Source organism: Mesocricetus auratus, unplaced genomic scaffold, assembly GCF_017639785.1.
Source record: "Mesocricetus auratus isolate SY011 unplaced genomic scaffold, BCM_Maur_2.0 Super-Scaffold_4256, whole genome shotgun sequence".
Classification (NCBI taxonomy): Eukaryota; Metazoa; Chordata; class Mammalia; order Rodentia; family Cricetidae; genus Mesocricetus; species Mesocricetus auratus.
Window position 1 is genome coordinate 52,934,384 of NW_024429182.1, and position 13,419 is coordinate 52,947,802.

General features: G+C 54.6%; 2 protein-coding genes across 2 annotated transcripts; one reads left to right on the forward strand and one right to left on the reverse strand.

The window, feature by feature from the left end:
- Positions 1 to 317: 317 nt before the first annotated feature.
- Yif1a (Yip1 interacting factor homolog A, membrane trafficking protein) lies at positions 318 to 3,648 on the reverse strand. Its single transcript, XM_005064022.4, has 8 exons — positions 3,444 to 3,648; positions 2,410 to 2,621; positions 2,198 to 2,302; positions 1,993 to 2,071; positions 1,395 to 1,452; positions 1,073 to 1,228; positions 615 to 708; positions 318 to 520 (listed from the first exon to the last, which is right to left on the reverse strand). The coding sequence occupies exons 1-8, from the start codon at positions 3,472 to 3,474 to the stop codon at positions 374 to 376; spliced, it is 882 nt and encodes a 293-aa protein (XP_005064079.1). The 5' UTR covers positions 3,475 to 3,648; the 3' UTR covers positions 318 to 373.
- A 4,126-nt stretch (positions 3,649 to 7,774) lies between these two features.
- Positions 7,775 to 12,456, forward strand: Tmem151a (transmembrane protein 151A). Its single transcript, XM_005064024.4, has 2 exons — positions 7,775 to 8,009; positions 10,091 to 12,456. Exons 1-2 carry the CDS (start codon positions 7,932 to 7,934, stop codon positions 11,420 to 11,422), a joined length of 1,410 nt encoding a protein of 469 aa, XP_005064081.1. The 5' UTR covers positions 7,775 to 7,931; the 3' UTR covers positions 11,423 to 12,456.
- Positions 12,457 to 13,419: the final 963 nt, after the last annotated feature.

Below are 13,419 nucleotides of genomic sequence, written 5' to 3' on the forward strand. Positions count from 1 at the left end.
GTCATCTGGAGGGGGAGACCTGGATCTAAATCCCCAGGACACCCAGTCTCACCCTGCTAGCTCCAGGCTCTTCTCAGATGTGTCTGAGGCCTTGGAAGTCTCATTGGCAGCCACTCTTCTGCCCTCCCTTTCCAGCTGTGTCTGATGTGACCCTTCCAGATGTTTTTCAAGGCTGTATAAAAGTCACCTCCAGGGGGCTCTCCCTGGACCTACCTTCCCTTCTCCTAAACAGCCCCAAGCTGAGGCTCCTGGACAAAGCAGAGGCCCAGAGGTGTTCATGGCTTCCCCTGGGCCCCAGGAACCAGGGTCAAGCCAAGTCAAGGAAACCAAATCTTCAATGTATGGAAAAATCAGTGCCACCTGGGACCAGGTATCACCGGACCAGGTGGAAGGTCAGCCAGTATATGATGAGGGGCTGGAAGGCAGCTGCTCCCAGGGTCAGGTAGAGCTGGAGACGCTGCCGAGGGGCTGGGCCCCCCATGCTGTCAGGGCCCAAGGCTGCAGTCCGCAAAGAACGCACCTAGAAGAGAGGAGTGTTGAGGCTGGGCCAGGAGGATAAATGTATCCCAGAGCTGACCCAGCAGAGGAGCGGGGAGGGACCACCCCACACTCACAATGAAGTACATAAGCGCGGATGATGTCCAGGCCAGCGCCACGTAGTAGCCATCACTGCCGAAGAGCAGCCCTGTGATCACACTGAGGATCATCCTGGGGGTGCAGGAATGCACTGGTGATGCCCAAGACCCAAGCCTGAGACCGGCCCTGTCCACCACGGCCTAGAGCCGCCCAACACCATGACCCACGACACCAGGCTGTTCCTACAAGGAACCAGACTCCAAATGGATCAGGATTCGGCCCCAGGACCTGAAATCTCTTCTCTGGGCTCCCCAAGATAACTCATGAATCCTCAACCTCTTTCAAGTCACTAGCTCCAGGAGGAGACCTTTGGAGTAGAGCTGGGGTTGAGATGGGACACAAGCATCTCTAGCTTCACAATGAAGGCTGCAGCTACACAGGCTCAAAAGCTGGGGCCATAGACCCTTCAAGCTACTCTCAGACCACAGAAACTCACCCCACATATTTGTAACCGCTGTAGGCCAAGAGGTGGAAGGTACTCAGCTCACTGCGTACGGTGGCCAGGTAGAGGCCCAGAAGCAGGGCCAGCACCTCCATTACCATCCACACCAGTGCTGTGCTCGCACACAGGCCCAACACCTCTGGGGAGAACCTGCAGTCATGGGAGAAGGTAGGTCAAAATGAGCCATCCTGTAGCAGGTGTGGGGTGAAGGCTAAGGGTAGCACTGGGTGAGCTGGGACTTGGCACAGGACCTGACACAGATTCCCTATAGAGGAAGAGAGATAAGCCAGAAAGGGGGGGGGCGGTTAGCACTAACCTTTTCTGAATGCCCAGTGCCGTCCCAGCCAGCAGCACATATGTGATGAAGGCCATGGCTGCCGAGAGGAAAGGAAGTAGTTAGACTGGCTTCCTCACCCAGAGCCCCTCATTAGACATTTCAAATCCACTGACATTCCAGCTTCTCCTATACTTCCCTCCCTGAGTATCCCAACAGCAGCTAGCATTTATTGTGTGGTGTGTTCCGCTCGGGCCAGGTGGGAAACAGAGCACATAGCATCTCCCCGGCTCTCCACAACAATTCTCTGAGGTTGAAGCCATTGTTAGTCTTGCTTTACTAAAAGCTGAAAGAACCAGCCTAAAGTCCTACAGCTGGAAGCTGCTAGGCCAAGTAAAAAACCTAGCACTCCAGGCTGGAGAGAGACAGGGTCCAAATTAAAAGGCAGGAAGGTGTTATGGAAACATCAGGGTCACATTCAGGAAGTTTCCTACTGGTTACCCTGTCAACCTGGTGTCTAGCAACAGTCACACATGGAAAGCATCAGGAATGGATGCTGGGTCATTAGTTGAGTCTACTTCTTAACGATGCTTCAAGGCATAAGTACCCCTGTATCCCCAAGCCCACATCAGAGACTCACTGGGGATATAGAGGTCAGGAGCATTGAGGTCGTTCCGTGGGGGTAGAGGCACATCATGACTGTATTGCATTTTCCAGTCCTAGCAGTGGCAGGGGTCGTGTAATTAGGAGCAGAGGAGAAAAAGAGAATAAAGGGGTTGAAATCTGAGGTCCAGGTTATCCGAGAGTGGGGAGAGGCTTGCCAGCTCACCTGGTAGGAAGCTCACCTGATGTGTGTAGGGAAAGACCAAAAGTCCTAGCTTCTTGGCTACATAGGCTGTGTCCACAGCAAAAAAATACTTGAGTTTATTCACAGAGACAAAGCGGTGCAGCTGGAAGTGGAGAAAAGAGACTTGGGTGTGTTTCTTCCTAAAGGCTGCTTGGGGAATCAAGCAGACAGAAACGCTGTCACCCTTTTCCCTGAGCACAGGCCACACACCTCTTTGTGCACTATGTCCTTCCCTTGGGATGCTATGGAGCTGCCATAGGCCATAGCCATATTAGCCACTGGGTCTCCAAGCAGGTGGTTGACACTGAAGGCTACATCAGCTCCTGGGGCTGGGTATCCGCCTGGTTGGCTGGAATAGCCACCACTTGTATCATCAAAGAGAGGAGGAGAATCTGGAGCTGCCCGGGTCCTGTGCTTGGAACCTACAAGTGTGGAGGTACCAAACTAGATAACAGAAATACAGACTAAGAACCCAAGCCATGGCCCCTTCCCCTAGCCTGAGAAGCTGTGCATGGTCCTGCAACACCGGACAATTGTTGAGGAAAGGTCAGGATGCGTTTGAAGAAAGCTCTCCTTTTGGAGCAATCCTTTACTACAAGAAGAAAGGGTGGCCGGGCGTTGGTGGCGCACGCCTTTAATCCCAGCACTCGGGAGGCAGAGGCAGGCGGATCTCTGTGAGTTCGAGGCCAGCCTGGTCTACAAAGTGAGTTCCAGGACAGCCTCCAAAGCCACAGAGAAACCCTGTCTCGAAAAACCAAAAAAAAAAAAAAAAAAAAAAAAAGAAAGGGTGCCTACAAGTGGCTGCCCACTTGGGATTTCTGGGACGTCTCTGAAGAAGGGAGATGATCCCTGAATACTAGAGTTTATATTCAAGCAGATGTTTGCTTGAGTGCGATCACTGGAAAGACATCCCTTAACACGGGTAGAAAAGCCAACACTGACTACTCGGAGTCCCTAGACAGTGGTCAGGAATGCTGTCAGAGTTATAACAGAGAAAAGTGAAGCCGGTTCATACAGGATCAGATTTGGGGATTCCAGTTGTGCTATCGCAGCCTTATCTCAGGACTGGCCAGCAAGGGCGAAGTCCAGGACACGCTGTAGTGTGGCAGGGCAGGAACCCGAGAGACACTCCCCGCCCTAGGCAGCAGTCACCGCAGACCCTCTCCCTCCGGGCGAGTGGGTCTCGCAGGGGATTTGGGGCCCTGCTGCCCGGCCGCGCCCCGCCCTCCCCACTACTCACGCACCGTGGGCTCCGTATCCCGAGTGGTAAGCCATGGCCACGACGCTCGCTCTACCTAAGGGCTGGCTGCTCTGAGTCGTGCGTACAAACACTACTGAAACAGTTGCTTCTCTCGCTCAACACTGACCGAAGTTGCCCGAGAGCCCGACACGTCCCAGGGCTGGCCGATCCCGGCCGCCATATCCGTGGCGTCACACTCCACTGTCTACCATTGGCTTTTCGGAGGAGTCGGTTCTGCCCCTGTACACTTCCAATTGGCTACTGGCGAGCCTTCGCCCAATCGGACTTGGCCATAGTCAACTTCCGATAGATAGGGGGCGTAGCTATTCAAGACATTCTCCGATTGAGTAGGAGGCTTGCTAATTCGCGGCTCGACCAGCCAATAGGTGGGAAGGATTTGTACCTTAGTTCCGCGTCTGCGCCGAGGGGCGCCTGACGTTCCTTGCCACGACTACGCGGTTAGGACGACACTGCGCACAGTGCTGGCTCCGCCGCTACGAAGGCCAGGAGGAATGTGGCGGTCGGTCAACCTCCGACCGATTCCTGCCCTCCGTCTTGTGTTCTCTTTCCTCCAATTCATTCAGTCCTGTAGCGGAGCCCCGGCCGGCTAGAATGTGGTGTTGTTGCCCGCACTAAGCGAGTGACAGCGCCGTCCAGAGCCCTAAAATGCTGACTTCTCCTTCAGCCTCCTACTTCTTTCAGAGTAGGTGCTGTCCGTCAGCCGGTGCTGAAAATGCCCTCATCTATCTGTGAGAGTCTCTGTTGGGTGGCTTGGAGAACGCGCTCAATACATTATGTGCGCGCGCGCATTTACACACACATACATACACGCACGCACGGGTTAGGGAACAACAACCGAGACCCAGAAGATCCAAAATTCTGGAGATCTGGTGGTATACTTGGGACAGAAGTCTACACTGGGTCATTGCTTTCTCCAGTGGTCTGGTGGATTTGGGAGGCAGAAGTGTGCTGATCTGTCTCCTGAAGGTGAATTCGAAGCTCCTTAGTCATCACCAGTCTTGTAATTTCAAAGTGAGGCCTTTAAGCCTCGCTCCTAGTCTCACAGACTCTTCTTCCCACCCAGGTTGTAACCACTCCCGCCCTCATAGGAGTCCTCAAGAGTCCATCTCTCACGGACACTGTTCTCCACAGAGCATGACACACCCTCTGATACTTGGAGTTGATTACTTAGTGTTCAGTTACATAAAGTAAGACCTTCCTACTCCCCAAACTCAGCCCATGAGAGTCCAACTGCTGCCTTTGCTCCTCCACCTGGTCTGCCCTTTCCCTTCCTATCAATTCATCCAGAGCCTTTAAGAGTCACATTAGCCTGCTTGTGAGATAGTTCAGCAGGCCGCCAATCCCAAGGACCTAAATTCAATTCCCAGGCCCCACATAGTGGAAGAAGAGAACCAACTCCCAAACGTTATCCTCTGACTTGCACACTTGCATCATGTTTAAAGGGCATCCCTTCACATAACCCCACCCGGAGAGAGATACTCAAAATAAACGCACATTTTAAATGGGGTGGTCACGGTAGGTCTTACAGAGGAACAAAGGAAACAAAGGCCTGACCCTGGCCCAGAGTGAAGACCAGAGTTTGGATTCTGAACCCCTCGTTAGCCAGACTTTTCCCTGGATAGCTTCCATGAGGACAGGTGTTGGGGTTTAGCCCCCACAGGGTCTCTGAGTTGTTTGTCAGCTGATAGCCACAGGTGCATCCTGTTTTCTAGTCCTGGCTTACTGCCTCTGCATTGCCCCACTGACATCACGAGGAAAACACGCTCTCTTCCACCTGAGGTTTTTCTACTGTGTTGTAAGACTATATATAAGTCTGCTCCCTCCTACAAGAGAGAGACCTCTTAGCACTTGCAAAATAAAGACACTTCTTAGTACAAACAGCTGGACATCTGGTCTTTCTTTTCCTGATACCTTGGAGTTGCTCGTGGCACGGGCGGCGCAGACAGGGACTGTGTCATTCTCCACATCGATCTATGTCTTCCTAGTACCCAGGCACACTAATTACACATAGAAGATAGCCAGCAGGGGGTAGAGAGATAACTCACTGGTTGAGAACACTGGCTGTTCTTCCAGAGGACCAGAGTTCAATTCTCAGCACCCACATGGCAGCTTACAACTCTCTGTAACTCCAGTTCCAAGGGATCTGATACCTTCACACCAATGCATGTAAAATAAAACGTTAAATAAATTATTTAAAAAATAGCCAGCCAACACCTGTGCCCAATAAGTAAGTAAACAAATGAGGACAGTTGGAGAGGTGGCTCAGCAGTTACGAGCACCCAGGCTGGATTCCCATCATGCCATGGCAGCTCACAGTCATCTATAACTCCAGTTCCAGGAGATCCAACGCCCTCTTCTGGCCTCCATGGGCACTGCATTCATGTGATGAATAAACATTCAGGCAAAACACCCATACAGACGAAATAAAATAATCTAAAAAGTAAACACAAAATAAATTTTAAAAAATCAGGTGATGGCCGGGCGTTGGTGGCACATGCCTTTAATCCCAGCACTTGGGAGGCAGAGGCAGGCGGATCTCTGTGAGTTCGAGGCCAGCCTGGTCTACAAATCGATTTCCAGGACACCTTCCAAAACAATACAGAGAAACCCTGTCTCCAAAAACAAAAAACAAACAAACAAACAAACCAGCTGATGATGGTGTTAGATTCAGGCATTTGTAGTGGCCTGTCCTTGGAGTTCTGACAGGATACACCCTCAGCTGCAGCCATTAAGAACACCACCTGAGCCGGGCGTTGGTGGTGCACGCCTTTAATCCTAGCACTCGGGAGGCAGAGGCAGGCGGATCTCTGTAAGTTCGAGACCAGCCTGGACTACCAAGGGAGTTCCAGGACAGCCTCCAAAGCCACAGAGAAACCCTGTCTCGAAAAAAAAAAAAAACAAAACCAAGAACACTACCTGTGCGGGGGCTGGAGAGATGGCTCAGTGGTTAAGAGCAGTGACTGCTCTTCCAGAGGACCTGGGTTCTGTTCCCAGCACCCATGTGGCAGCTCACACCTGTCTCCAGTTCAGTGGTATCCTTACACCAATGCACATAAAATGAAAAGCTAAATAAAGTATTTAAAAAAAAGAACACCACCTGTGCATATTCACTATCTTCCCTTTTACAAGGGCCCTGCCTATTTCTCTCCCTCGCTCCCTCCCTTCCTCCCCCTCCCTTCCTGTACCTCTCTTTCCTCTCTCCTGTTCCTCCTGTCCCTAGAGGCAGGTCTGGTCTTCCTCCCTCCCCTCTTCCCTTTCCCCTTTTTATGATCCCTTTCTCTAATAAAAACCCTCTGCCTGAACCTTGTCACATGGCATCTTTCTCTTGAACGCCGCTTTTCTTACATTTCAACAGGTGGCACATGCCTTTAATCCTAGCACTCAGGAGGCAAAGGGAGGTAAATCTCTGAGTTCGAGGCCAGCTTGGTCTACAAAGCAAGTTCCAGGACAGCCAGGGCTACACAGAGAAACCAAGTATCAAAAAACAAAACAAAAATAAAAAGTAAACACATGGACAAAAGCATTGCTTTATATCTGTTACATCATCTTTTAATGTTCAAAGAAATAATCTGGAGTTGTCCTTTGTTCAAACACACAATGAACAGCCCACCTAGCGTTATAGCGTCTTCTGTCCTACCCACTAATTATCTGGCTTGGGGGCAAGGTCTAGACCCAAGCCTGGGTGTGAGGAACCCATTCCGCCCCCCCCAAGAACTAAGTAGTATTCCTGGGGCCTTATACAAATGGGAAAAGGCTGTCCCATTCAGGGAAAACATATCCCCCTGCCTGACCAGAGAAGGTTAGTAAATTTAATCCAACACGTTTTCATCTCCATTTCTCAGAAAAGCTGAGTTTAGGGGGGGAACATGATGGTCAAAAGTCCTGCAGCCTAGAGTTCCTGAAGCCCTAGCTCCAGTCAGCCCTCCAGCCATAAGCAGAGCCATCAAATGAGACTAATTCTGGGTATTAACAAGCGAAACTTCTGGGGTGGAGTCTGGGTGGGTTTAGCGCTGGACCCATCCCCTCGAGAGGGACCCCACGGGCGCCCACCCACCTGCAGAATCACCCAGCTCATTGCACAGGTGGGGAGTCTCGGGCGCCCTAGAGCAAGGACTCGCTCAAGGTCGCAAGCGCGAGTTCAGCCAGAAAAGCCAGGGAAGCCAGTCGTCCGGTGGTCCAGACCCGGGCTTCCCAGAGGCCGGTGGAGGGGGGTGGGGGGCGTCCGCGGTGCCAGGCGCAGCCAGCGGCGCCGCCGGTGCCGCGGGGGCGGGGTCAGCGGAGGGCGGGGCGCCGGGCACCTCGGCCGCCAACGCCGCCGCCGCGCTCGGGCTGTGCTCGGGCTGGGTTGGGCGCACTCCACAGCGGCCACCGAGCCGAGCGGACGCCCCTCGGGGCAGCGCCGCAACCCTCCGCGCCCCACCGCTTATCATGCCTGGGGCCCGGGCCCGGCAGCCGGAGCAGCCAGGACACCATGCCGGAGGGCGAAGGTGGCGACTGCGGGGAGGTGCCTGCAGCACTCATTTCGGACAGCGAGCCGCTGCGGGAGGAGGTACCGGGGCATGTGGTGGGGACCGAGCCAGGGCTAGAGAGAGGTGAAGGGGACAAGTGGAGGGGCGAACCCCAGAGAGGGACTGAGGAGGAAAGTCCCTGAGCCCCTCCAGCAATGACGTCATTGGGAGCCAGCGTTCTGGCTGGGGTCGCGGGCTTCGGGGTCGGCTACCGTAGGTCAGGGCAGAAATGGTTGAGCAGGAGTGTAGGGAAGACCTGAGCCCTCGGCGCCCCTTCAACCATCGTCTCCGGCCCTGTGACGTCAGCGCTTGTTGGGGGGGGCCCACACGTCCCAGTTCTATAGCGTAGCCTGGGATGCTGTCCCCGACTGCCAGGGCCATGGAGTCAGGCCCCCAGTCCAACCCAGTTGCTCACGAGGTGTCGGGCGGTGCCTGCAATGCAGTAGCTTTAGCACGGACTGGGGGTGGGGGAGGGAAAAAGGGAAGAGAAGGGAGCGGCTGCCTATACCCGTCTCTCCTCCACTCCCAGGTGAGGACTGAGGGCTCACTCCAGTGGTGGAAATCCCCAGAGCCCCTCCTCAGCTCTCGCTAAGAGGATATGTGCCAAGTGCAGGATGATAGGTGGTAGTGTGGAAAACAGGGTGGTGAGTGGTCTCAGTGTGAGTGGGTGTGTGAGAAAGAATTGTGGTTGTGTGTTCTCGGTGTCTTCAGTAGGGACAGATGTGCCCTGTAGTCAGGTGAGGCTCTCTGGTGGGTTCCTTGCCTTGGGTCTTCAACCAAGAGTGTGGGTGTGTATGACTTCATGCTGTGCCTCTGTAGTGTGTGGCTAAGTGTGGATTGTGGGTGTTAGGTTGCTATGGGGTGGGGTAGATGTGGTCAGGTGAGGTGGGTGCCAGCTGTAACATGTATGTGCATGTGTGTCCTGTGGTGAAGTGGTTGAGTGTCTGAGTATACCTTGCTATGGCCATGGGGCCTGTGCTCTGAAAACAGCCAAGGGGCTGTTGTTTCTTGGATGAGGGATGGCATTCCCTTGTGGTGGGTGAGTCTATGATGAGCGTGTGTTGGGGTGTGGATGTGTGGGCTGTGCACCTGACTGGTACGGGTCTAGGTGGCAGAATGGGCACAGGCTGCCCTGGATGAGACTGAGGGCATCCTCTCTCCTGGTGGGCCTCTCTAGGCATGGTGGCTCTGAGTGGGTGACATTGCCCAGAATCTCACCTCTGTGCTTTCCCCTCTCTCTCCCAGTTCCCCTTCCTCTTCCCCTTCTCTTTTCTGTTGACACCAGAGCTGAGGTAGCCAGACTGGTAGCCATACTAAGCCATGAAATATGTGCCAAGCCCCTGGGTCAAGAAGCAGTCTGTAGTGTCCCACCTCCTCCCTTAGCACAGATTGGAGTGAAGGGTGGCCCTCCATCTGCTCCTAGCCTGAGACTCACCCCCCCCTTTCTCTCCAGCCTTTCCCAAGGCTCCTGCCATCCCTAGTGGAACAAGGGACCAGTGGGAGTCACAGGGTAGCAGCAAAAGTGATTATTCCCTTGGCTAGACCCTATTCGAACAAATTCCCACGTGATCTTTTTGAATCTTCAACAACCAGCTGTATGAATGAGGAAACAGTGCTAAAGCAGAGGAGAGGTCAAAGCTGTGTATAGCTGGCTCCATGGTCTACCCCTCCCTCCCCCTTCCACACACACACACACACACACACACACACACACACACACACACACACACACACACCCCTATCCCTGCCACATCAGTCTCCAGACCGCCAGAGACAAAATCCAGACCCAGAGAGGATAAAAATGTGGTCAAACGCACACAGCAAATTAGAGACAAAACAGGAACTACCTTAAGTCAGACTACTCAGCAGTCATGGAGGTGGGGACATTTCTTCTCTCTTGTGCTCTTATGGAGGTAGGGGACTTCTGACTGAGAAACAGCAGGGCACACGGGGTAGCAGGCTCAGAGCAGATAGACAAGGTTTGCTGCTGTGACACCTGCAGGAGAATAGCTCCATCACTAGACACGCTAGCATCTTCTATAAAGCGGGTCCTAGGGTCCCCCTCCTTCCCACCAGGGGTCCTCCACTGACATGTGCCTCTCCTTTCTCTGCCACTCTGCAGCAGCGGCCCCTGAAGCAGTCCCTGGGAGGCTCTCTGTGCCGAGAGTCTCACTGGAAGTGCCTGCTCCTCACACTGCTCATCCATGCCTGTGGGGCTGTGGTGGCCTGGTGTCGCCTGGCCACTGTGCCCCGCCTGGTCCTGGGGCCTGAGGCAGCCTTGGCTCGTGGGGCTGGCGGTCCCCCGCCCACCTACCCAGCCAGTCCCTGCTCTGATGGCTACCTGTACATCCCACTGGCCTTCGTCTCCCTCCTCTACCTCCTCTACCTGGCAGAGTGCTGGCACTGTCATGTGCGGTCATGCCAGGCGCCTCGCACTGATGCCAACACCGTGCTTGCCCTGATCCATCGGCTGCAGCAGGCTCCGCCCTGTGTCTGGTGGAAGGCCACCAGCTACCACTATGTGCGTCGCACACGCCAGATCACCCGCTACCGCAATGGGGATGCCTACACCACCACGCAGGTCTACCATGAGCGGGCGGACAGTCGCACGGCTCGGGGTGAGTTCGACTACAGTGCACATGGTGTCCGTGATGTCTCCAAGGAGCTCGTGGGCCTGGCAGACCACGCCGCCACACGACTGCGTTTCACCAAGTGCTTCAGCTTCGGCAGTGCTGAGGCCGAGGCCTCGTACCTCACACAGAGGGCCCGCTTCTTCAGTGCCAATGAGGGCCTGGATGACTACCTGGAGGCCCGCGAGGGCATGCATCTGAAGGATGTGGACTTCCGTGAGTCCCTCATGGTCTTCGCAGACCCCCACAGCCCACCCTGGTATGCCAGAGCCTGGGTTTTCTGGCTGGTGTCCGCGGCCACACTGTCCTGGCCACTGCGCGTGGTGGCAGCCTATGGGACAGCCCACGTGCACTACCAAGTGGAAAAGCTTTTCGGTGCCAGCTCACCGCCCCCAGGAGCCGTGCCCAGCGGGCCGCCACTCTCTCGAGTGGCCACCGTGGACTTCACAGAGCTTGAGTGGCACATCTGCTCCAATCGGCAGCTGGTGCCCAGCTACTCGGAGGCTGTGGTCATGGGTGCCGGCTCTGGAGCCTACCTGCGAGGCTGCCAGCGTTGTCGCCGCTCAGTCAGCAGCAACTCCCTGCCTCCCGCCCGGCCCAGTGGGCCTCGCCTGCCCTTCAGCCGCAGCCGCCTCTCACTGGGTGCTGGAGGCCGGGTCACCCCAGGGGTCTTTCGCAGCTTGAGTGGAGGTCCCCTGGGACGCAGAGGGGAGGACACTGAGCCTCTGGAAAGCCCTCCATGCTATGAGGATGCCCTTTACTTCCCAGTGCTCATTGTCCACGGCGACAGCGGCTGCCGGGGAGATGGACAGGGTGCACTCTGAGATACCCACCCCCTACAGCCCCAAAACACCCCTCTCTCCTCACCATCTCACCATGGGCTTGGATGTCTGAATAACTGTCAAAAATAGGAGAGCAAACAGACCAGCCAGACACAAGGGGTGGGAGTGGGGTGAGACCTTTACACTAAGACTCAGTGACGTGTGGTCCTTTGAGGGGAAGTCAGTGCCACCTAAGTTGAGTCTGTGATGTCCCCAGCATGGCTCCCCCAACCATTAGCGTGTTCCCTTGTGATAGCAGATGACGCTGGGCAGGGAAAGAAGTATCCAGAAAGACTGGGATGGGGAGGAGACTTGGGCGAAGCTGCCTGCTTCTCTGCCATGGCTGAGCTACAAGGGGAGCCCTCCAGCAACACAGAAGCACAACCTGGTGGCTTGGGACCATGCCCAGCTGGGATGGCTGTCCTGAAGCCAGACAGCTGGCTGTGGCCACCCCATAGCTTGGTCCTCTGCCCACCAGAGATCTCTTCCTCCTCTGCTCCATCCCTCTCATCTGTCTTCTGCCCAAGACCCTACAGTGTAGGTCCTCCACAGCGCCCAGTTCTCAGAGCACAGACTGCCCTCTTGCCCCCATTTTGGTCTCCCTAGTTCTTACAGTGCTCTCACTACATCCAGCTTCCCTTGTGACCTTGTGACCAGGGACCCCAACTCCAAACCTCATCACAGCCCACCCCAGCATCCTAAAATTCATATCTGTCCCTGTCAGCCACACAATACCCTAGCCTTGTCTCCACCATCCCCCAGGCTTCTCTGCTCTTCACCTTCTAGGTGATCCACAGGATGTAGGACCACAGGGCATCCGAGGGGCTCTGCCCTGGCCACAGCCTCTTGGACGATGCCCTGGCCTTGTCTTGAAGGTCCTGCTTCTTCCATTCATGGAGCCTGTCCATGGGACACCATCCCTCCCTAGGGAGAACAGAATAGTCCCTTCCCTTCCAACTGGGGATTCCACCCCCTCTCAGGGGCTGGTGGGGGAGGGAAGTGACAGAGAAAATTAAATAAAGTTATGAAATGGGAAAGATTTCACATGTGCATTCCTGGGTGATGGATCCAAGGCCACTACTGCTAGCCCACTGGGCTACACTGAGTCAGGTGCAATGGTGGGTTCAGGGAGGAGACCTAGAGGTAGCTTCTAACATTCAGATAGACAGAGTAGGAACCTTCCTGCCTCACTCAAGGCCTCTGAGACTCAGCTTTGAGATGCCCTGAGTAGCTGGCTGCACTTAACCCCAATATTGGAACCTGATTACATCTTATGAATTGTCTGCCCAGGTGGCAATTGCAAATCTGCTGGCCATGCAGAGGACTAAAGGAGTGATGTCTGGTTCTCACTGTGGGGAGAAAGCTGTGGCTTGTGACCCAGATACAGCTCCTTTTGTGGCTGCTGACCAGTCTGGGGCAAGGGATGCTGAACAGGTTGGGGGACACAAAGCTGGAACCAGGGCAAGCCAGATCGGGATCTAAAGAAAGAGAATTAAGAACAAAGGGAGGGCCTCCACACAGGAAAGGTCTGGGCAAAGCGCCAGCATTGTATGTGCGGTTGTTCGGAATATCTCCTGTGCAGGAGTGCTGGGCTGGGGGAGAAGCATGAGTACAGTCAACTCCCCAGCACCCAGCACTGAGTGGCATGGGGGAAGTGGAAGCAATGCCATGACTCTAGACCAAACACCAGAGTTTGTCTAAACTGGGGCAAACCGGAGCCATGGCGAGTGGCTGAGACGGGAAAAGGCAAGACTTTACATGAAGACACCTAGCCAAATCCTGCTATGTGGAATGAGAGTGTATCTCAGTGGGTGGAGTGCTTGCCTTGCATGCAGGAGGCTCTGGGTTCCAGCCCCCAAACTGAATAGCAAGTGTGATGGTGTGGACCTATCATTCCAGTCTTCAGAAGGAAAAGGCAGGATTGGAAGTTCAAGGTCATCCTCAATTACATATGGAGTTCAAGGTCAATCTGGGATGCCAGAGACTTCATAAAATAGAAA